This window comes from Agelaius tricolor, unplaced genomic scaffold, assembly GCF_023055355.1.
Source record: "Agelaius tricolor isolate 1412-34295 unplaced genomic scaffold, bAgeTri1.0.p SCAF_44, whole genome shotgun sequence".
NCBI lineage: Eukaryota > Metazoa > Chordata > Aves > Passeriformes > Icteridae > Agelaius > Agelaius tricolor.
The window spans coordinates 315,663-339,229 of NW_027269304.1; the positions used below are offsets into that span (position 1 = coordinate 315,663).

A 23,567-nucleotide genomic window follows, 5' to 3' on the forward strand; every position below is an offset into this window, starting at 1 on the left:
CATGGCGCGGCGGCGGCGACGCGCAGAATGCTGGGAGTTGAAGTCCGAGGCGGTGCCGGCTGCGGCCTCCTTCCGTGTATCCCTGGGACGGGAAAGGCCGGGAAGAGACGACACGGGACGGGGGGATCGATCTAGGTGAGGGCACTTTTGGCGGCGGGAGGAGGCGCCGCGTTGTTGACGCGTGGTTCCCGGCGGCGGGGAGGAGCGGCCGGAGGGCTGGGCCGGGCGGTGCCGGGGCCCGGAGCGGCTGCGGGAGGTGCGGGGTTCCCTCCTCGTGTTCTGACCCGGCGCGTCCTTGCGGGGCTGCGGCGGCTCCTGCGCTCCGAGGGCTGCCAGCGCTGAGGCTCGCTGTGAGGTGAGGATCGGGGAGCAGCACTGCGCAGAATTCCCGGTGCGATTTATGCCGGTGATTCCTTGGGTTGCTGGTGCCGTCGTGCTCCTGCTTCAGGCCGGGTTTCCTCCTGCGTGGAGAGTGTGGGTGCCGGCTTGTTCGGAGCCTCGGGGCACCGAATTCCAGCCCCGCAGCGAGGAATGGGAGTGCTGGTCCTGGTAAAATGCCTGCGGGTTCATCCTCACTTTCTGTTAGTGCCGGAGGGAAATGGTGCTTCAGGAGCCTTACTGCTTTCTTGTGGTGTCTCTGGAGGCATGATTTGCTCTTTGTATGATTTATTTGGTTTTATTATCGCATTAAAAAAAACCCGCATTATTTCTTTTGGGAGAATAGCTCTGAAAGTGCTGGAGCTGTTGCATCACGCCCTGTGATATCCATACCCTGGAAAAACGATGGGAGCGGGTTGTTGGAATGGGCTGGGTCTGGCTGTTTCTTTGGTGCTGTTGTTTCACGGTGTTACTCAGCTCAAGATGTAGTTCTCCTGCTGCAGCCATCACTGGTGTGTGAGGCTTTGAGAGGATTTTGTGATACTGAAATATTTGATAGCAAAGGGAGGCGGGGGGGGGGGGGGGGGTGGTGTAGTTTGCTGCAAATCCTGAGGGTTGGCAGTGGCGTGAAAATGTGAAATAATTGACATTCTAATGATTCTGATGAGGTCAGGCAGCCTTTGGGAAAATGGAGCTTGCTGGGTTTATGTGTCTGTGGACTCTGCCAGCACTAATGGCAAGGGAAGGCCAACAGCCCTTGCTGTCATGCCTGGTGTTTCCAGCTGTCCTGGTGTATGTTAGTTCTCTTGCACACTGGTGAAAAGGCTTCTTTGGTGTTGCTTTTTGGGGTTTCTTTTAAGGTGGAAAGGTTATGTAGGTGCTGTGGTTAACATAATTTATGTGATGAATGTGGAATCATAGAATGGTTTGAGTTGGAAGGGGCCTTAAAGATAATTTTGTTCCATCCCCTGCCATGGGCAGGGACACTTTCCACTATCCCAGAGTGCTCCAACCCCTGTCCAACCTGGCCTTGGACATTTCCAGGGATCCAGAGGCAGCCACAGCTTCTCTGGGCACCCTGTGCCAGCGCCTCACCACCCTCACAGTCAAGGATTTCTTCCTATTATCTGACCTAAACCTACTCTCTTTTAGTGTGAATATTTTTCACTATTTACTGACAGTTCAATACATCAGATTCTTCATTAAGCTATACCACGAAGCATGCAAATTAGGCCGTTGCACAGTTATTTCATTTGTGGATTTTCTAGCTTATGTCACATCTTTGAAGTGCCCATGTTAACTTGGAGGAAGCACAACTTAAACAGAGCCCCAAAATAATAAGTGCACAGTACTGTTTAGCTGGTGCAATCAGCTTCACTGTGAATTGGGAGGAAAGTTGACTTAGCTTCAGTTTCCTCCTCTAAGGCCTTCAATCATGAAAAGTTATCTGCCACCTCAGTTTCAAGTCAAGGGATCACCTCACACCCAGGTGCATTGTTCGAGGTATGACCTTAGTAAAGAGCCCAAAGCCTCAGAAATCAGGTATATAGGAGAGTTCTGGGGGTGTTGGTCTGCTGGGTGGTTTTTTTTGTGTTGTTTATCCCCTCTCCTGATTACCTCTCATTAAGACTTTGGACTTAGGAACGAGTAGTTCACACGAGGTGATTAAACTGATGGCCTCTCTGTGCGCTTTCTTTGCACGGAGAAAAGTGATTTCCTTAGTGCTCTCCCTTTCTAAAGTGAGAGGGAAAAAAAACCACGAGGAACTTTTCAGAAGAAAGTTTTAAACGTGCTCAGGGGCCAGTTCTGGTTTGGTTTCATTTTTGGAAGAGTGTTGCCATTTGCTTGGTGTTAGCTGCGCCTCATTCTGGAGGTGCAGCTTAGCCACGAGCAGTGCCTGCAGCATGTGAAAACTTGATTAAAAGTTATGCCTAGTGTGATTAAAGTCAAAACGTTTAGTGACATTTCAATTTAGTGTTCTAGCTTAGTGGTTATGTTTCATTTTAGGCTCTATTTAGAGAGCAGTTTCCTGTCTTAGTGTGCTTAAATATATTGTGGTTTCTTTTTGTGGGTTTTATGGGAGGGTTGTTTTTTGTTTTGTTTTGGCTTTTTGCTTGGGATTTTTGTGGGTTTTTTATTAGCAGGAGCACCTACTGAAACAGAAGAAGGGATCAATTAAAGATGACTGGAAATACACCTCATTTTAAACTCTGAAGTGTAGCTGATTCTAGATGATGTGTTTTTATCCACATGAAATCTGCTAATCTCCCATTTGTAGGTAATCTTACCATTAGCTGTGAATGTCTGTATTTTAGAGTAATAACCTGAAGAATGCTTTTGAAGTGTGGTTAAGTCGTTAAGATGATTGCAAAATATTAGCACAAATGTAATTACTTTCTATTAAAATAAAGTGAAAAGATTAATAACTTGCCATTCTAGTCTCTAAATCAAATTATTTACTTCCTGCTTTTAGCACAAGCCCTGTTAAAAATTTCAGTCAGAGTTTGAGTCTGGTTTTCTGTTCAGTATACATAGCCTAAATACCTGGTTTGAGATTTAGGTTAATGGCTGAGATTTTGTTTTAGACTAATGGATGAGGTTCAGCTGGTGAGAATCAGTTCTAGAGACAGACTTTGTGGGTGTACTGTATTTCCTTTGTGTAATATGAGGATTTAGCATCATCCTTACAGTGTCTTCGTTGTACTGAAAAGGGTTTTTTTAAAAGAAAATAATTGGTCAAACAAAATTCATGCTTCTACTTCCTAAAGGGTTTGTTGTAAGGATGACTGATCACTGGAAATACATTTGTTCTGTATTTCTCATCACCATATCCCTACTTTTTAATTTCCATATAAAAACAAACCAGGATTTCCTTCTAGGAAGACGTGGCATTATCTCATTTGCAGTTTCTGGTCGCGAATCACTAGATGGCAGTACTGAAATTGTTTTCACCTCAATTCCATGTGCTTCACTTTCCCCTGTCTCTGGGTTTCTCCTTTGCCCCGTCAGTTCAGTAAACCAAAATGTTCTAGTTTGCAAAAAGGCACGAAAGTCACTTCCTTCGGAAGTCAGGCTGAGTTTCCAGGTGCTCCCTGTTGCAAATAGTGTGTTTGTGGCTTGGATTGTGAAGAGTTATTATTATAGCATTTGGGTTTTTTCCCAAGTCACTGAAAAGACAGTCCTTAAGAAATTGTAGGCTCATCCTACTGGGAAACCTTTTCCCTGCATCTCCCCTGAGGGAAGTTGGGAACCCCCCTCTGGAATTTTTGTTGAGGACTGAACACTGCTGATGGATTTCTTGGGTCCTTTTTCCCATGGTTTTCTCCTTCCACCCATTCCTCTCACACTGCTGGGTTTGGGTATCCCAGATACGTTCATAAACACTCTGTAGGATCATTTTAACAATCTGTGGTGCTGGGTTATTTCAACACTGTGAGCTATTAGCTTTAAGTTACCCATTGTGCTTTCTGCTTTCCTTCCTGTGCCTGGTCTTTGCCCTTATTTTTTTCTTTAAATTATTTACTTTTTTCATAATGCAGTACCTGCAAACCGCAAGTGGATCATGTCGAAAAATCAGTGTACAGAAAGCTGTTGTTTGTGCAGTTCCATATGGGATTTTTAGCATATTTCAGCAGCTGCCATGATTCTTTTGCACATTTGGAATTATTGTTTCTGTCCTTAACCTTTCCTATTGCGAAGTTAAAAGCAAAGAACAGCTACAGAGTTATTTGTATTTCTACTAATTCCTGATTTTCCAGATGTCAGGTGGCTTTTTGGGGGGTTGCCCCTTCTCCCACCCCCCAGCACCACCACTGTAACAAGTTTCTGAAAATTTGAAAAATCCTTGCACAGAGTTTTTGGAAAGTTGCTCCGTGGAACTTTACCAGTAATTCTGCATGGCCACAGAATTTATTTTAAGTAGTAAGCACCTCTCAGCAGCTTTTAATCATGGCATTGGGTGAAATCAAGCAGCACATTGGAAGAGCCTCAAAAAAATGTTTCTAGGTTTTGGTCAGTGATTACTTTAATTGCACAGTGGAAAATTCTTTCATCCTTTGCAGTGTATAACTGGAAGAATAACTTAAGAAATACCTCTGTGCAGAGGAATGTAAACTCCTGTAGACTGATTAAAAGACAAAAATCATAAATTTCAAGTTTCTGCCCTTAGTAAAGTTTAACGGAAGAGTTCGTATTTCTTTTTTATGGGTTGATGAGATGTACTTTGTGAGGACAGTCTGTTCCCCACCGGGCAGCTACTGACCCTTTCATCCCATCTGAAGAGAAGCCTTTAAGTGAATTAGAGATGCTCAGAACCCAAAATCCATCTGTCACAAGAATTTGTTGAAGAGTGCTGCACATAAAGCCACGTTGACTTGCTCCCCGTGGCTGGGCTGAAGCATTTAATCCTGAATCACTTAATGCAGATCATACTAATTTGTCAGAGGGTCTGTGGCTTCTGCTGTGTGATTTTGATGCTCTCATTTATTTTGGAAACTCTTGAGTGCACTTGTCAAGACTGACATTGATGTCCTGCTCTCTGGATTTTTCAGTTTGGTAATAATAGTAATTTTTCCTTCACATAAAGCTGAGGGTTTTATACACCTTTGATACAACGATGAGAGAATGAGGAATTTTTACTTCTGTTTTTAAACAGAGGAAAGCCCCTGTGTTTTTATAAGTGGAGCTCCTTTATATATATATATGTGAGTATTTTTATTCAACAAATTATTTAAGCCTTTGAATTCTGAAAGGCAATAAGCTGGCAGTCTTCAGTAGCCATTGATGTAATCAATATGGCAGAAAATGTTTTAAGCCTATATATTTTTAATACATATAATTACTTTCTACAAAAGTAATTTTATGCAAGTCTTTTATACAAGACTTTCATTTCAGTATAAGTTCTTCAAGGAGACTGCTGCCTCAGGTAGTGGTACAGGTAATTTACCAGACTTGTGAAGAAGCAGGACTTCTTGTAAGCTGCTGCTGCACTAAAGCATTGAAAATCTCCTGGTGTTCATGAAAATATTTTTCTACTTTTCTGAGACCTTTTACATTAATACTGTGAATTTTTTAAAAAGTAGTACATCTTAAAGGTTTATTCAAATATATCAAAAGATTCTTCTGGCCTTCAAAATAAAAACCAAAGCCTTCAATTACTTCCACTTCTGTTAACATCACCAGAGAAGGGTGGTGTATGGATTTTCCAGGAGTTGGCTGTACTGGAAAACTTGGTGTCAGTATAATTTTTATCATGCTGGAAGCAACAGGTCGTGCATTAATGCAGCAGGATTGTACCCTGTAGTTAAGTTTTTCTTGCAACGGGGTATGGGGTTTATGATGTGTAATCACTTCTGAATTATCATTCTTCCAAGTGCCACCAGTATATTTTGGAAGCAGTAGCTGGGCAGGCACAGTAAGGCTTTTAGAAAGAGGCTGGAAGTTTGAGGTATTATCACAGTGCTAAAAATAAAGGGAAGATACAGGAGAAGGGGGGACAAACTGGATAATTTTGCACTTGAGATAAGTCAGCGGTTTTCTATTTTTTTCCCTAGGGTTGGTATTTGAATTACCTGCTCTGTTCAGGAATGTAAATAATTGTGTTGCGGCCTTTGTATTCGAATTTAAAATCTTTTCCCTTATTTCACTTTATATATATATATATATTTTTTTTTTTTTTTTTTTTTTTCCCCTCACAGCTTTTTGTAGCTGAAGGAAGATGATGGAAGAGAGTGGGATAGAGACGACTCCGCCTGGCACTCCCCCTCCGAGCACAGCAGGGGAGGCTGCTGCTGCTGCCACGCCTGTCACTTTAGGTGCAGAAACCTTCACTCAGTCTTCTGAAGCACTACAAAACCAGTTGCAATCAGCATAATTGCAGTTCTCTTCTCCAGGCTAATTGGAAGGATTTAAAATTGTTTCTTAATCATGGAAGTGGGCTCCTTATCTGTGATGCATCTGATTTCGCACAGAATATTTTTAGCAGGTTTTTTTTTTTTTAATTCTTGGAACTCTTGCAGGAAGTGATGTGGATGCACTTGTAGTTTTTAAGGATGGCAAGGCTAGGGAAATAATACTTTCTGCTATAGATCACAGTTAGATGAGTGGCATAGAAGGGAGTTAAAACAGATTTACAGGGTATAGTGGTAAACCTGAATAATGACTTGTGTTTTAATACTGATAGAATCCCAGAATCAATCCAGTTTGGGTGGAAAAGGGCTTGAAGACCATTTTGTTCCACCTGTGCCATGGCAGGACACCTTCCATTATCCCAAGCTTCTCCAAGCTCTGTCCAACCTTGGGCAGTGCCAGGGATGCAGGGGCAGCCCCAGCTGCTCTGGGCACCCTGTGCCAGGGCCTGCCCACCCTGCCAGGGAACAATTCTTCTTAATAAGTGCCCTAAATCTGCCCTCATCCAGTTTAAAGCCATTTTTTTACAAGATTCTGAACACCACATTTTTGAATTTTTTGGCAGATGTGGCATTGTTAAATCAGACTTGTGCAGTCTGTTTTGTCAGATGTTAAAGGAGCAAATACACTGACAAGATCTCAGCCCACAACATTAAATTAGTTGTATAATAAAAGCTATTTTTTTTTAAATTAAAACTGTGGAAATGTAACCTATGAGGGAGCAGTTGGTTTAGCTAGGATGAAAATGGATTCTGGAGTAGGCTGGCCAGAGATGTTAGCACGCATGAAATGTACTCACTGCCTCATTCATACACAAGCAAAGAAACCAGAGCCAGAAGTGCATGAGGTGCTACAGGATGTCATCAATAAACTTAATTGTATAAAAATGGTCTTTAAATAGTACGTTTTTGGCAGTATTTTCTACTTACATAGGTAGTAACCACAAAAGATTTAATATTTTTTTTTATGTGGCAGAGGTTTGCTTGCTACCAGTGGCAAGGTCTGTTAAAAGAGTTGTTGAAATTAATGTGGACATGAACTTTTTTTAACAAAAAGTCTCAGATTTGCTGAGACTAGTTGATATTTTCAACTGCTGCCTAGTTGATATTTTCAAAAAAATATGCACTCATAATTTGCCCCATCCAGGTAAAGGTGACATTTCAACAAGGAGTGACACAGGAAGTACTTTCATAAGAAAGTCATGTTTTTGAGAAACCATTTTCAAAACTGATATTTGGAAATCACTTCCATCATTATTCATTTCTGCAGCCAAAACCAATGCCAGTGTTGCATAAAAACTGTCAGATCTGTAGACATCAACCTGCAAAGAGAATTTCCCGACCTGTGTGAACATCTTCCAAACTGTTTTTGTGGGATTTGAACACACTCATTAAAAATAAAACTAAAATTAAAAAATGCAGCACGTTCATCTTGCAAGGGCAGTTTGTGGACATCAGGGAAGATGAAAATTTGCCAGCTAAATTCCAAGGAAATGTGTGGTTTATGGGTGGAAGTGGGAAATGAATAGCACGGTACAGCAAGCACAGCCAACAAGGCAATTCCTCCATGTGGATCTCTGTGAGGTGTATTTTTTCAGCCCAGCATCAGAATAGTCTGAATGTAGAACCAGACCTTTAAATTCCTGCACCATGAGGTGTTAAACCAAGGTGTAAAAATTGCTGAGGTTTCTTCAGTTGCACTGCTCACCCTGAAAAGTTACTATCAATGATTGTGTTATGTAGTATTGTAACCATTATTAATTAACTATATTATTATATTGATAGGATCTTATCAAAACAATTTCCAGTGTAAACAGAAAATGTTTTTTACTCTTTAAGAATTTATTTTTCATTTCTCTTTATCTCATAATTTTTAAATTTCTGTTGTGTATGTTTTGTAATACACATGACATACTGAACAGTGGTACATGTAAACAATAGATAAAGGGATTTCACATGGGGGAATGGATGATCAATTATTTTTTTACTGATGTGTGTATATGACCAAGTTTGAAGTCCATGGCATTAGTGTGATTTGCATATCATTTGACTGTGGTGTTTAGGCTGAGGCCAGTGAAATGCTGAAGCTGGTTTAGCACGTTACTGCCAGCAAAAAAGGCAATTTCTGTTTTTCTGACTTAACTTCCTGGCTTAATTTGGTTATAGACAGGAAAATTGGCTTATCCAAGGATCAGCTGAAACGGGGAAGGTAGAGGGATCAGGGAGATGAGTGCCAGAGAAGAGAGAGCTGCCTGAGGTTCAGTCCATTTTCCAGTGCCACACCTCTAAAACAGCTCCCACCCTCCCAGGTATTAGGAGTGTGTGAAGATGAGCACTTCCTGCATCCTCAGTTGATGCAGCAGTCATTCAGGAATAACAGAGCTAGCTAGAAATTTCTGAGGCAGGTTTCAGATGCTGTAAATTCAGTAGTCAAACGTTGACTTGTCTTTTTAAGCTAATGACAAGTAGGGTCACGCAGAAAGAGCCGTGTCCTACAAGACACTGTCACCAAGGATTAAGTGCCATTGGTGCTGTGTGAAAGCTCAGGCAGAAGTTTCAAATTCACTTTGAATGGAAAAAAAAAAAACCCTGACTGGTTAAAAAATTATTTGTGAAGTGTCTGAACAATACATATATAACCGAACAAAATATATAACTGAAATGTCTGAACAAAATATATAACTGAATCTCTGAGATCAAGGCTTCTAAAATTCTTTTTTCTCTTTTTTTTTTTCCCCCCCTTATTTTTGTAGCTTTTTCCAGCCCCCTTGCCACACCAAGCATGCCATCTTCTCCTGCCTACTCACCCCCCTTGCCGGCTGGAGCGTCCCCAGTTCCTCTTCCCATGATGACCTCGGCCTCTCTTCCACTTGTGCCTTCTGCCACCGCTGCTACAATTGCACCACCCCAGAGCCCCATCCCACCTCCTGCTGCCCCTGCGGCTTTCAGCACCCCCGTGTCCCAGTTCTCTGCTCCTCCTCCTCCTCTGAGCTCTGCTGCTGGCCCTGGCCTTCCTGCGCCTCCCACCAGTCCCCCCATTTCAGGGTTTTCCATGTCTTCCACCTACGATATCACCAGAGGTCACGCTGGCCGAGCACCTCAGAGCCCACTGATGCCTTCATTCTCTGCTCCTCCAGTCACAGGTAACTCTTTATTTCTTTGCTGTCCTCTTCGTGGGACAGGCCGAGGATCTCCTTGGTAGCTTATTGTTCTTTTGGGTGTACTCACCTAATTAGTTGTACTTAGAAGGGATAATACTCTTAATTAATGTAGTTCTACTCAGATCAAGGTATAATAGCCTTTAAAGTACACTCATGGTCCAGGACAGAGTCCACTGTAAGTTCTGGTGGCGTTCAGGTTCACAGGAAAATCTTTTGTTGGGGAACTTTTATTTTTGTTACCTTGCACACCAAAGGCCAGCTTTTCTTCAGCTCAGAGAGCCACCTTCAACCATTATGTTTCCCCAGAATGACAATAAACTCATAATTTTCAGGGCTTTGTTCTGAAAATCTGTCTCTTGACAAGCTGTCTGACACATGACACCAGCTTCTTTTTTTTTTTTTTCTTTTTTCTTTTTTCTTTTTTTTTTTTTTTTTTTTTTTTTTTTGTTTCCAGCCACGAAATTGCATTGGGATAGCTAAAAATACATAATAATAAATGCCTTCCATGCAGGCAGTTGCTGTGGTTGCTGAACTGATGTCATTTTCAGCTTGTGGAGTGGAAACTTCTCAGCTGCAGTTGGGCCAAGCTTTTATTATCACTGGTGATATCTCTTTTAAGTAGTCTGTATTAGGAGGATGTTTAAAAAGAGCTATCAATTGTGCAGCATAAAATAAAAATAACTCTTAGTTAAGGCTAGTGTTGGAAAATCTGTTAAAATAAGCTTGAGTAATAGGGCAGAGGGTCTGACTTTATTTTTCTACTGTTTAGTTTCTTTTGTTTTCCTTCAAAATATGTAAAGCTTCCGTCCTTTTTCTACTACTATTGATTTCCAGCACTTGGTGTTAGAAAATTTACTTTTCCTGTTGTATGAAAACATTCCTGTGCCTTTGTTCAGAAACTAACACTTGCCCCTCTCTACTGAGAGTTTATTATGAAAATTTGAATACAATAAAAAGAACAGCTTTTAAATTAGTGTCATAAGAGAAAGAATAATTGTTTAACTTTGGACATAATGTGCAAGCGGTCTCAATTTTCTTAGCAGGTATGATTGCATTCATTAGATCTGCTAGCCTTTAAAAAGCAGAACTGTTCTTGTGCCTCCAAGAATTGAGGTGAATTTGCCTGGAATTGTTTTATTCTTCCTGCTGTTTTCCTGTTAAACAATTGCATGTTGCTTCAATATAACAAATTAAACCCTTGTGTTTTGTATTTCTCTCTTACAGGTGTTTTGGCAGATCCCATTACTCAACAGGCAACTTTCTCTTCATCTTTGTCTCCTGGGGCTGGTTCTGCAATCACTTTTCCTGAGGAGCATGAAGATCCCAGAGTATCTACTGCCCAGAGTGGAACACCTGCTGGAGGAATTTGGGGATTTATAAAGGTAGGGGTTTTTTTCTGTTGCCTTCATGAGGAATTACCAGTTTGTACTGACTACAGGAAGACGTGTTGCACTCTTTAAGTGCACGTTACTATAATTTTTTTTTCCAGCCTCATGTGCAAGGTGGCTGTTTTTAATAGTGCAGTTTGCTGAAACTATGCTTTTACTTCTTCTCTGTATAGAAGAGAGGGGACTGTACAAGTGCAGGTGTTCTAGGTTAGTTTTGATTGCTGTGATATGAACTTGGGATAAAGCCTGTTCCGTATGGATATGTTCTTAAACCAGATGAAATTCTAGAGCCCTTTAAGTCCTGAAAGGTGATTTTTACTTCACAAAGACTGCATGCAGAATGTATGTAGAAAAAGATAAGTCTGTTTTACCTTACCTAAATGCTTTGCATATCCCATTTATAACTTCCTAATTAACTGAGTTTGATTCCTGTGAGATGCAAGTCATCTATAACAATCAAGTTATATTTTGTCTTTTTTCAAGGACAGACAGGCTACATATTTTTTCAATCACAAGGAAGCATCTAAGGTGTTTGTAAGGTTAGTCTGCTAGAAGGCATGGAATGCACAGTGCAGAACAGATTCTCCTTGTGATGCCATCTAATCAGACAGAGGAAATAAGCACCAACATCAGCTAGTAGAATTTCATTAGCCTGTAACCTTTCTGGAGCTGAAAGAGAGATGCTACATGTAAGTGGCATCATGAATATTGTGGCAAGAAGGTCTGAGGGCTGTACATCAACACGGAGCTGTCTTCAAGAGCAGCGCCACATTCTGTCCCATCTCACACTGAATGTGAAGGAAGAATAAAGAAGATTATTGTCCCAGTGCACTTGAAGAATTTTGCTTTTCAGTCCCTTTCAAGCACGAAAACCTGGCAGAAGTAGTTGTCTGTGACATGGCAGACTGAACCTTCTGTCTCTCCACTGATACAGTCTTAAAGAGGAACATTAATTCTCCGTCAGTACACTGAGAGCAGAGTGGTCATGCTGCCCTTTCCAGGGAGAAATGTCTTCTCATGATCATAAAAACACATTTTCCTTCTTCCTTTAAGAAACGATGTTTTCCATTCAGTCCTTATGTTCCTCCTAATATTTGCAGTAGGTGGCAGTGTTCTAGAAGAGAACATTTTACTTGTAACATGATTCTTCAGCCCTTCTTAGAGTACCAGAGCTTTGCAAATTAATTGGAAAGCCAATCTTATCCACATTTTAGTGCTGCCATCCAGAACGTGTCCTGTTTCTGTTTATGGAGCAAGTCTGTGTTACTGACTCCAGTAAAAAGATTTTGGTTGAAGTATCAAGCATTCCACGTGCTCTGTGTGTTCAGTAACCACTGCTTGAGAATTTCTTAAGTAAAAGACCGAGGAATCATTAGTTATACTGAAACCATCAAGTTCATGATGTATGTAAGCTCACATCAGAGTATGTGCTTTTTATAGGTGAGCCAGAATCTGGGACATGTTGTGGTAATTTTTACAGAAATGCATCCTGAATTTCCTGTAGAGGAGCTCATGCTGTAGTTGCCCCACTTATGTTTATTTCTGTTGTTGAAGTAATTTGATATACCCTTTTTCCTCTGGTGTTAAGAAATCATACACCTTTCTTTCAGATTTCCTTCAAGCTCAGTAACACTGAAAACTGTGACAATCTAAAATTGACAAATTAATGGTCTGGAATCAAATGGGACTGTTTCAGTTTCTTCAGAGATACCTGAGCAGTCCCATTGAAGTTCCAAGACTGATTTCCACATAATTGTTGCAATAACCTAATGTTTGGGATTGGTATAAAAATACGGATTGTTTCACCCTGTTTGTGCTAAGCAGATGAACACATAAAAGGCATCTTCCACAGGTAGAAGCAGTCTCAGTGTTCAGGAACCATCTGTATAATGCCTTCATGTTAGTTAGGCAGCCAGGATGCTACCTGGAGAAGCACTGCCTGGCTTTGCAAGGGCTGTTTCTGCATTAATGAGGAAGGTAATATTTAAACCTGAGGTAGTAACAGAAAAGCCATGCACTGATAGTCATATTCAGTGTTTTTGCTGACTAATGCACAGCAGATACTACAGAGCAGCTTAATATTTTGGTTTTTTAACTGTAACATTCTGAATTTCCTGAGGAGAAAAAAAAAAAAAACAACCCAGGAAAATAATATGGAAATGTATTTGCTTAAATTTAGGGTGTAGCTGAGAATCCCATGGTGAAATCTGTTCTTGATAAAACCAAGCATTCAGTGGAGACCATGATCACAACGCTGGATCCTGGCATGGTTCCATATATCAGTAAGTGTTTATGATAAACCATCAGGTATTGCCTGCAAATCCTGGAGAAGCTACTGCAATAGCCATTATTTGTACACTTGAAGTGTAAAAGCATTTCAGTTACAGATTGAAAATTAACAGGAAAGAAAAGCTTTGTGTTACTCACATTTTTTTGTGTTACAGGAGGACACTGCATGTCACACGTAGCTGACCTGAGAGTAAAATAAGCAAGCAAAAGGCACCAGTTGTCCAGGGTGGTGGTTTGGTTGCTTTTGTTTTTTTTGGCATGGCTTTTTTTCTCTTAGGAGCCTGATAAGCAGCTCCCCCTCCTAGGTGTGGCAGTACTGACCTTGTTCTGCCTATGAAAAAAGCTGGTCAGGAAACAGCTAAGACTGAGAAAAAACCATTAAAAATGATTTTTTTATTATTTTGTTTTCCTGAGATTTTTATTTTTTTTTCAGCTGAACCTTTTAGGTGACCCAGCAAACTACTGCTGCACTAGTGCAGAGGACAGGGGAAGATGACCTAATTATTGAATAGTAGTTAATTGTCTTACATTTAAGGGAAAATCTCCCAGCAGCTGTCCAGTGAGGAGGGAGTGGGAATAAAACCAGTGAGGCCAGCCAGCAATGCCTTCTAAAGATATTTGAGAAGAGTAGCAGGATGCAGGGCAAAGCTACAGTAAATGTTGATTTATGCACACAATTTGACAAAGTGTATTTAAGGTTTCTATTGCAGTCATCACTGTCCCTTTTTTTAGAAACAGGATCTGTTGGTATCCTGGATAGTTTGACCCAGTGTTTATTGACAGAACAACTTTATCTGGAGGAGGAAGTAATACTAATAAAACGCTTGGTTTGTAGGATTTAGGTTGAGTAAATTAAGTCAGTAGTTACCTCTAAAGTTCTGGAAGGGGGAGTGTCTGTATATATCTTGGCCACATATGTACTCCATTATTTTTGTAGTTTCAGGTTGTGAAAATGGGGCAGAGGTTTGTAAACTTAGCCTGTACTTCCTTGTAGAAATGTATTCTACAAAAACCATGTCCTTAACAACAGCCCCACTTCTCTCTGCTCTCCCTACTGCAATGCCAAAGGAATTTCGTGTTCCTCATTGCCAAAACCTGAAATTACCAAAGCTTCTGGATGAGGTGGTTGAAATCTTTTTCTTCCCCCCGTCATCTGAACAAACAGTATTTCTGTAATCTCTTTCTTGAAAAGAGCTGAACTGTTTTCATTGGCACAGGGTGAAAATGTTACCTGAGCTGCACTCCTGGAACAGACAATTTCTATCTAGACAGGAAATGGTCTCCTTATAAGCATAAACAGCAGTACATTTACAACAAAAGACAGCAGGGAATCTTAAATTAAATATGGAACTGTAATTTCACTTTATAATGCACAAGGTACAATGAAATTTCACATTCAGGGTGTCTGAGCTTAACCTGATGTAAGAGTTCTGCCCCTGAATTTACCAGGGTGCATCTAGTTCTTATATTTTAGGTTTCCATTTTACTAGATTTTGTCCAAAATGGTTTCTTTTAGCCCATGTAAATCTTTGTTTCAGTTCTGTAGTATCTCTGATGAAAAAAAAAATAGATGCTTTTGATATTTGCTGATCCATAATACAAAAGAACATATTCTGTATTCTGCAGCCAGACATGAGGCACAGTTGCCATTCTTAAAACTGTTAGGCAGTAATTTGCTAGCATGCTATGGATCAGTTTTTAACTTCATTAAAAGCTGTTGGACAGTATTTTTGTTCCTGAGCAGTCAGGCGAGGCTAACTTCAGTAAAAGCCTGCAGTCAATTTTAAGCACTTGTTTAATTACGTTAAATTGATTTATATCAAGAAGGAATCAATGAAAAAAAGATACTCTCAATTATTTTTAGTCCAATAGTTGCACAGCATTTAAAACAATTGCTCCAAGTTCAGTGATCTGTACACCTAATTCCATTCAGCAAAGCAATTGATAAATAAAATTATAAAAAAATTACCCTAAACCCCCCAAATAGTAGGTTTTACTATGAGGTTCTAGCCTATCTGGTGATTATTCATAAAAATAAGATGATTCCTGTAACTGAGGTCTGCTGAGAAATATGAGCCAAAAAGTTAATTGTTTTTTTCATTAAATTTTAAGGTTTGGGTTTACCCTTATCAGCGGAGGAACTTTTCTTGAATCAGGATAAATACTGCAAACTCTGTAAGCTTGTGTGGTTGATGCATTTTACTTAGGCACTTTGCCTGATGTCATGTTCCACTTTTGAGGAAAGAATTAGCTGTTCTTGAGAAAGCTTCTCACAGCAGGGATGAGTTTTATGATGTGTTTCTGCACAATAAAAGTGATCCAGCTGTGACAGACAGATGTGAGGTGTGCTTGAGTCTTCTGTGATGATTTTAGATTTAATTCATGAATTGTTTTGTTTCATTCTGAAAAAGTTTAGTGAGAGCTCAGGCTTCTTTATGGAGATATAACCCTACAGGAAATGTTTAGAACTCTGTACAAGCTTTTTGGTTCCACAGATATTTAAAATCTAAAAAGAGCAATAAAATGACACTGAAGTTCACATTCCAAGGACAACTAAAAAGTAATGGGAGCCTTTCTTTTAAATCTTGTGTAATTTGGCAGCTGTTCACTGGATTTTATGACCTGCATCAGTGTTCTTGAACCCATTCATAAGAGTTTGCAATATTCCTTGATGCTTCACAGGACACCAAAACATCCTTGGAAAAGGATGTCCTTGAGTTATTTTCCTAAAGCTCTGTGAATTGTCATCTTGAATGAGTGGTAGGATTTTTTTTTTTTGGGTGCTGAACCAGGTTAGTTCCTGCTGCCTGTCTTTCACCCTTGTATCCTTAATTATTATCTGAATTTCAGTTCCTAACTTAAATGGCTTTTGCTTCATGGAAGAATTATTGTCCAGTGCATGAGAAAGAGAAAAAGCAGCTGGAGAAGACGTAGAACTGTGTTTGAACTATGCTGCCGTGGGAAGGAGGAATATTCCATGCGTGGATGTATTTTTTACAGATCACTTTGCAAAATTGTTTTGCAGGAACTGGGGGAGAGCTGGACATAGTGGTCACTTCCAATAAAGAGGTGAAAGTTGCAGCAATTCGGGATGCTTTTCAAGAGGTCTTTGGGATGGCTGTTGTGACTGGAGAGGCTGCACAGTCCAACATTGCACCACAGCCTGTGGGCTATGCTGCAGGCTTAAAGGTAAGTTAGTAGTAGCAAAGAGAAATTCATGCAAAATTATCTCATTTTCTGTAAAGTAAAGTTCAGTTTCTGGGATAGGTAAACATTTTCTTTGGGGATTTTTTTGGTGTTTTGGTTTTTTGTTGTTGTTTGTTTGTTGGGGTGTTTCTGTTTGTTTGGTTTGGTTTTTTGTTTCGTTTTGTTCAGGGTAGAGGGGGTTTTTTTGTTGGTTCATTGGTTTTGTTATCTTGTGGGTTTGGTGTTTTTTTGTCTTTTTTTCCTTAATTTGGACCATTCGATCCAAAGCTCTCTCTTTGAAATATTTTCAAGATTTCTTGCAAACACATTTGCAGCAAGTGAAGGGTCCCTATGTCAGTGTATTCGTGTGTTACCAGCAGATCATGTTGGAAATGTTAGAAATGAAAAGTCTCCAAGATTGATTTTTCTCCCCGCTGATTCTGTAGATCAAAGACAATTTGGTTAACATTTGATCTTTCTGAACAGATCGGTGTTCTCTTTGAAATATAAGAATTCCCTGAGCAGCCTTGCAAACTGCTGTGCCATCCTAGAGGAGGGGTTAGCAAAGGTTGTTTCACCAGTTCTGGCCAATAAGTGAAAATCCTGAGAACAGCTGTTTTCATACTCTATTTACTAAATGTAAGCAAAAATTCATGAAAAAGGAAGCCTTTCCCCCTGCCTGTTGTGTCAGTGCTTGCAGAGTAAAGCCTGTTCTCATAGCAGTGTATTATCTGATGCAATTTTATATTGAGATAAAGCAGAATAATGTGCATGTTCCTTTATTTATCTCCTGCAGTGTCTTGTATATATTTCTGTTACAACTTCAGAGTGATAACAGTTTTCAGGGGAGTAATTCCTGTGTGTTAGTTGGATATGTAAGACAACAAATGGATTCTTTCCCTTGCTCTTACAAAGCTGGTCCAAAGCTCTTAAAGACTCTAAACCCAAAAAGTTTTTAAGTTGTAGAAATGTCAAAGTAACACAAATATACATTGATGCTTTAAGTGAGAGTTAAAACCATCACAGGTTAAGAATTCTTGTCGCAGATTAGGAATTCTTTGCATGCTACCCTGGGTATTTTTCTTGGAATGTAAAAAAAAAACTAAAAAAAAATTAATTAGCTTTATCATAGGTTTTGTTACTGTTTGGGATTCCTGGCCTTCACTAGTTGGGGTTGTTGGGTTTTTTCCCTATTGAGTCATTTTGAAAAGCGTGTTCTGGGGTTCTTTTGGGGTTGATCTGCAAGCACAGCACTAAGCTGTGGTTCAGAGTTTTGTCTAACAGCTTGTGTTGCCACTCAGGGAGCCCAGGAGAGGATAGACAGCCTGCGCCGGACAGGAGTGATCCACGAGAAGCAGCCTGCTGTGTCAGTGGAAAACTTCATCGAGGAGCTGCTTCCTGACAAGTGAGAGCCTTGCATTTACCCCAGGAGGGTGGGGACACGTTGGGAATGTTCCTTGTAAGGAGCTGGTGGCAGTTTGAGGGAGAAGGAGAAGGCGAAAGATGGAGAAGGAGAATGAGGAGAAAGAAAGAGAATGAGAAGGAGAAAGAGAAGGAGAAAGAAGGAGATTAAGAAGGAGAAAGAGGAGGAGAAAGAGAAAGAGGAGGAGAATGAGAAGGAGAAAGAAGGAGGAGAATGAGGAGAATGAGAAGGAGAAAGAAGGAGAAGGAGAAAGAAGGAGAACAAGGAGGAGAATCAGAAGGAGAACGAGGAGGAGAAGGAGAAAGGAGGAGAAGGAGAAAGGAGAAGGAGAATGAGGAGGAGAAGGAGAAGGAGAAAGAAGGAGAAGGAGGAGGAGAATGAGGAGAAAGAAGGAGAAGGAGAATGAGGAGGAGAAGGAGAAAGGAGAAGGAGAATGAGGAGGAGAAGAGAAGGAGAAAGAAGGAGAAGGAGGAGGAGAATGAGGAGAAAGAAGGAGAAGGAGAATGAGGAGGAGAATGAGAAGGAGAAAGAAGGAGAAGGAGAATGAGGAGGAGAATGAGAAGGAGAAAGAAGGAGAAGGAGAATGAGGAGGAGAATGAGAAGGAGAAAGAAGGAGAAGGAGAATGAGGAGGAGAATGAGAAGGAGAAAGAAGGAGAAGGAGAATGAGGAGGAGAATGAGAAGGAGAAAGAAGGAGAAGGAGAATGAGGAGGAGAATGAGAAGAAAGAATGAGGAGGAGAATGAGGAGGAGAATGAGAAGGAGAAAGAAGGAGAAGGAGAATGAGGAGGAGAATGAGAAGAAAGAATGAGGAGGAGAATGAGGAGGAGAATGAGAAGGAGAAAGAAGGAGAAGGAGAATGAGGAGGAGAATGAGAAGAAAGAATGAGGAGGAGAATGAGGAGGAGAATGAGAAGGAGAAAGAAGGAGAAGGAGAATGAGGAGGAGAATGAGAAGGAGAAAGAAGGAGAAGGAGAATGAGGAGGAGAATGAGAAGAAAGAAGGAGAAGGAGAATGAGGAGGAGAATGAGGAGAAAGAAGGAGAAGGAGAATGAGGAGGAGAATGAGAAGGAGAAAGAAGGAGAAGGAGAATGAGGAGGAGAATGAGGAGGAGAATGAGGAGAATGAGAAGGAGAATGAGGAGGAGAATGAGAAGGAGAAAGAAGGAGAAGGAGAATGAGGAGAATGAGAAGGAGAATGAGGAGGAGAATGAGAAGGAGAAAGAAGGAGAAGGAGAATGAGGAGGAGAAAGAAGGAGAAGGAGAAAGGAGGAGAATGAGAAGGAGAAAGGAGGAGAATGAGAAGGAGAAAGGAGGAGAATGAGAAGGAGACTGAGGAGGAGAATGAGAAGGAGAAGGAGGAGAAAGAAGGAGAAGATTTGTCTGAAGTATTTTGGCAGGCTTGGTTTTGGTGATGACGTTCAGCTTTTTGTCCAGGCTTCTTGAGACCTTAATATAAAGAAATCCTTGTCAGGCTTTGTAGATTCACAATGTAAAAACACAGTGGAGTGAGCTGAAAAAAAATTAAGGAGCTGTAAAATTTGGAATTTGGCTAACAGTTTGTGCATTGGGGTGTGCATCCCCCCTTCTCTCTCTGAAATTGTGTCAGAAGAGATGTTGGGAGATATTCCAGCATGTAGAACAATATGATTTTATCAAATAATGTATTTTATGTTTTCCTTTCACTGAGAATGTATTATTGCATCTAACTTGCACTCCACAGACACAAAAATGCTGTTTCAAAATGCATTGCAACTTGATTTTGTAACATGTTGTTTGACAGGCAATTCTTGAATCAGCTTTATAATTAAATGCCAAAACATTAGGGAAAATGCTGTTTTTCTTAATGCAAACCTAAATAGTTTTCTTCCACTGTTTACCATGCTTGTACATGCCCAAAGGAGAGGAGCTTCAAGTAATTACCCACACTACTAATAATGAGTGTCATAGTTAATCCTCTTTGAAAAGACAATAAAATGTCTAAATCAGACTAGATGGAAATAAATGCAAAACAAAAATTAAAACTTCTTCCTACTCCTATTTACTTTAGAAAATTCCTCATTTATGTTGCACTAAAAATGCTAAATGAAAAAATAGAGCAAAAGGAGAGTATCTGTCCAAAAAAAAGAAATAAAAGCCCATCCCATGGATAAAAATGCGAACATTAGAAGACAAGAAAATACCAGCAACTTCATTATTAATAGAATACCTGTGGCCAAGGGATTATGTCTGCCCACACACCCACCCTTCCAGCTCTCCTTTTATTCTTTGATTGTAAGTTTCATGTAATTTGTATTTCTGTGTATTTTATGCATTTTACATGCATATACGTGCACTATTATGAGGGATGGATGGATGGATGGATGGATGGATGGATGGATGGATGGATGGATGGATGAAAAGTGACATACACAAATTTCACTTGCAAAATACCACAACAGTTTGATGAATTTCATTATTAAATTATTACTGCAGTTGTAATAGGGCTTGTAAAATGTTCATCATTCAACTTCTAGCACGTTGGTTTTCACCAGAGTGATCCTCAGTACTCAGAAATAAAACAATTTGCACATCACTGCAGGTGGTTTGACATTGGATGTCTGATTATTGAGGATCCAATTCATGGAATTCACCTGGAAGCATTCACCCAAGCAACACCAGTGCCTTTGCAATATGTTCAGCAGGTGAGAACGTATTTTCAGTTTTTTCCTTTTTCAGTTTTCTTACCAATTAACAGCTGAGACATAAGACTGAAGTTTTCATTTTAGTTACGATGTTAGTTCTTACTGGAAGTTATTAGACTTAAATATTTTCATTTATGATAAGAGGATATTTTTGCATCATGCTTATGAATTATTTATGAATATTTTTGCAAAATATTTTTGCATCATGTTAATGAATTAATCTTTAGACATTTATAGTAAAGCTTTTCTTAGTCAAGAGTCTCATTCTGCAATATCTGTCACTTTGGATATTTGCAATATCTATCACAAGTTTTACTCTCCTATTTAAGCAGAAATACTAACCAAGCAGGCAGCATGCTGTACTCTCTGATAACTCATTCCTAAAAACAAGATTCCCATTTTCCAGATCAATACTTGGACTTAAGTCCCCTGTGAACACACAGAGTTTCCAGCTGAAAGACAAGGCTGATTTCAAATGTGCTATTTTGGCAAAGATGTACAAATCTGAAATCAGAATATTTAAATATTGGAAATACCATGGTTCATTTGAGTGAAAATAACGGAATGAGCTGCAGTAGTGTGCGGTTCTCAAATACCACCAAAAGAAGTTTTTCTGGAGGTGGTTTATTTTTCTTTGGACACAGACTGGTAATTACTCCAGTCATTGCATGTTGCCTGACAGCAGATATGAGTCATTCTTCAGTAAACTCTGGCCTGAAAATTCTTTTGAAATAAATGTTTCCATGAAGAATTTATAACCAGAAAACTGTTCGGGGTTGAATCCTCAGATGTGGTTTTGGGATAGCAAATAGTAACTTTGGGGCTTTTTTCAGCAGCACCAGTTTCTGAATACCTGAAATTTGTGTCGTGGCGTTGCCAGGGGTCCCAGGACGAGGGAAGAGATGAGAATCTTGTCTCCATGTTTCAGAATGCTGATTTATTATTTTATAATATATACTGTACTAAAAGAAAATGATATATTTATACTAAAAGAATAGAAGAAGAGACGAGAATCTTGTCTCCATGTTTCAGAATGCTGATTTATTATTTTATAATATATACTGTACTAAAAGAAAATGGTATTAAAACTATACTAAAAGAATAGAAGAAGAGACGAGAATCTTGACTCCATGTTTCAAAATGCTGATTTATTATTTTATAATATATATTGTATTAAAAGAAAATGCTATATTAAAGCTGTACTAAAATAATAGAAGAAAGGATTTCATCAGAAGGCTAGCAAGGAGTAGAAAGGAATGGAATGATAATAAAATCTTGTGACTGAACAGAGACAGCTGGACTGTGATTGGCCATTAATTAAAAACAACCACATGAGACCAATCACAGATGCACCTGTTGCATTCCACAGCAGCAGATAATTATTGTTTACATATCGTTTCTGAGGCCTCTCAGCTTCTCAGGAGAAAAATCCTAGCAGAAGTATTTTTCATAAAATATGTCCGTGACAAATTTGCTTCTCACTCCCTTTAATTTTCCACATAGGTCTGTTGACACAAGAACGATTCTTGCGGAATTCGCTTGAATCTGACCACAGACGCAAATCTACCAATCCCAGGCTGTTTCAGTAACCGCCTCTCCAACTTTTTTACACGCAGGCCAAGAGCCTGACCCCTCAGGACTACAGCCTGCGGTGGTCGGGGCTGCTGGTGACGGTGGGCGAGGTGCTGGAGAAGAGCGTGCTGAACGCGAGCAGGACGGACTGGCACGCCGTGTTCACGGGCATGTCCCGCCGGCAGATGATCTACAGCGCGGCCAAGGCCCTGGCAGGGATGTACAAACAGCAGCTGCCACCCAGGACCGTGTGACAGCAGGGACGCCCTCACGCCAGGAACGCTGGGTTTGGTTCTAGGGCCAGCGGGAGGAAGGCCCTGTGTTCCCCGTGCTCAGCAACGCGAGATTTGTGATTTTAACTCTCAAACCGTCCTCTGCTTCTTCAGAAGTGGAGGCGATGATTTCCAGGAGTGGAAGTGAGCAAGTGCAGTTTTTAGCTAATGTGTGATTTCCAGTATGATTCATCAAACAAACATGTATTTATGACTGCTACGGGCAGCATTGCAGTTTTTTAACTGGAATGTGCTGTGGTGTGACACCTTAACCAGCCATTTGCTGAGACAGTTAGTTAGTATTCTTTCTAAAGGGGATATTTGTTTAGCTATTTCTATTATATTAGTAATATAAACATGTTGACAGCATAACATGTACGTTATATATGGATTTCAATCCAGAGAGACTACCTTCTGTATTACATGTGGTTTTCGGGGCATGTGTTTAGGGGATACTTACCACCTCCTTGGGTTGGTGTCTGTATGTAGTTCTCAGGAGTGATGCCAAGTAGTCTCTACAGCACCTAAGAGTGAGCTGCTGAAGAAGAGCACAAATCCATGCCCTTGTTAGTTGAAGTCGTTGCTAAATAATTCTGAATTTTCATTTTCTATGCTGCATCTTTCTGCTTTTTATGTAACAGTAATCGAATTCGTGGCCAGCTGAAGAACCACAGACAAAATTTCAAGTTGCTTCAGTGGGTTTTAGATCAGGTCCTGCACTCCCCACATGAAATCATCTCAGCAGTTTCAGTTACACGATTTACTCCAGTGCTTCCAGACATCATCTGTTATATGTAATTATGTAATCTTTTCTATGTATTTACAGTTGTCAGTAATTTGATTATGGAAAATGGTCATGTGTGTATCACTTGTTTTGCTCTTCTGGGTTTTCTAAACACTTTTAAGTCTAAAAGCTTTCATGATGTCATGAGTTCACTGTTTCTCATATAAGTTTTGAGTGGTGTCTGATTTTTTTTTTTGTGGCTATAAATATCTTCCATCCATGCTCACACAATATTAAATCTTTACTTAGAAATATGGAAGTAATTGTGAAGAAATATTTTGGTACTACTTTTTTAAGAAACAAAGAATAAACAAATACTTTTTGTTTGCCTTAAGCAGTTTTTCAGCTTGTATTGCTCAGCCTTTACCTTTCTTAGATGCTTTCAAAGAACATTTTGTATACAGTATACTGTTAAGCCAGCTCATATTTGTACCCAGTGAAAGCCTGTCTATTTCCAAGTAATATATTTGGCCTTAATTGGCTTACTCTGTAAAGCAGTTGAATAAATGTTTTCCCTAGAGAACTGCA

General features: G+C 40.0%; 1 protein-coding gene across 3 annotated transcripts; it reads left to right on the forward strand.

The window, feature by feature from the left end:
- Positions 1–23,567, forward strand: PRRC1 (proline rich coiled-coil 1). 3 transcript variants are annotated; one of them, XM_071455098.1, is made up of 9 exons: positions 1–135; positions 6,075–6,191; positions 9,038–9,427; positions 10,670–10,827; positions 13,013–13,115; positions 16,148–16,311; positions 17,610–17,713; positions 20,309–20,411; positions 22,028–23,567. In XM_071455098.1, exons 2-9 carry the CDS (start codon positions 6,095–6,097, stop codon positions 22,235–22,237), a joined length of 1,329 nt encoding a protein of 442 aa, XP_071311199.1. In that variant the 5' UTR covers positions 1–135; positions 6,075–6,094; the 3' UTR covers positions 22,238–23,567. The 3 variants fall into 3 exon arrangements, with proteins under 3 accessions (XP_071311199.1, XP_071311197.1, XP_071311200.1); XM_071455096.1 differs by lacking the exon at positions 1–135 and adding an exon at positions 217–355; XM_071455099.1 differs by lacking the exon at positions 1–135 and adding an exon at positions 423–549.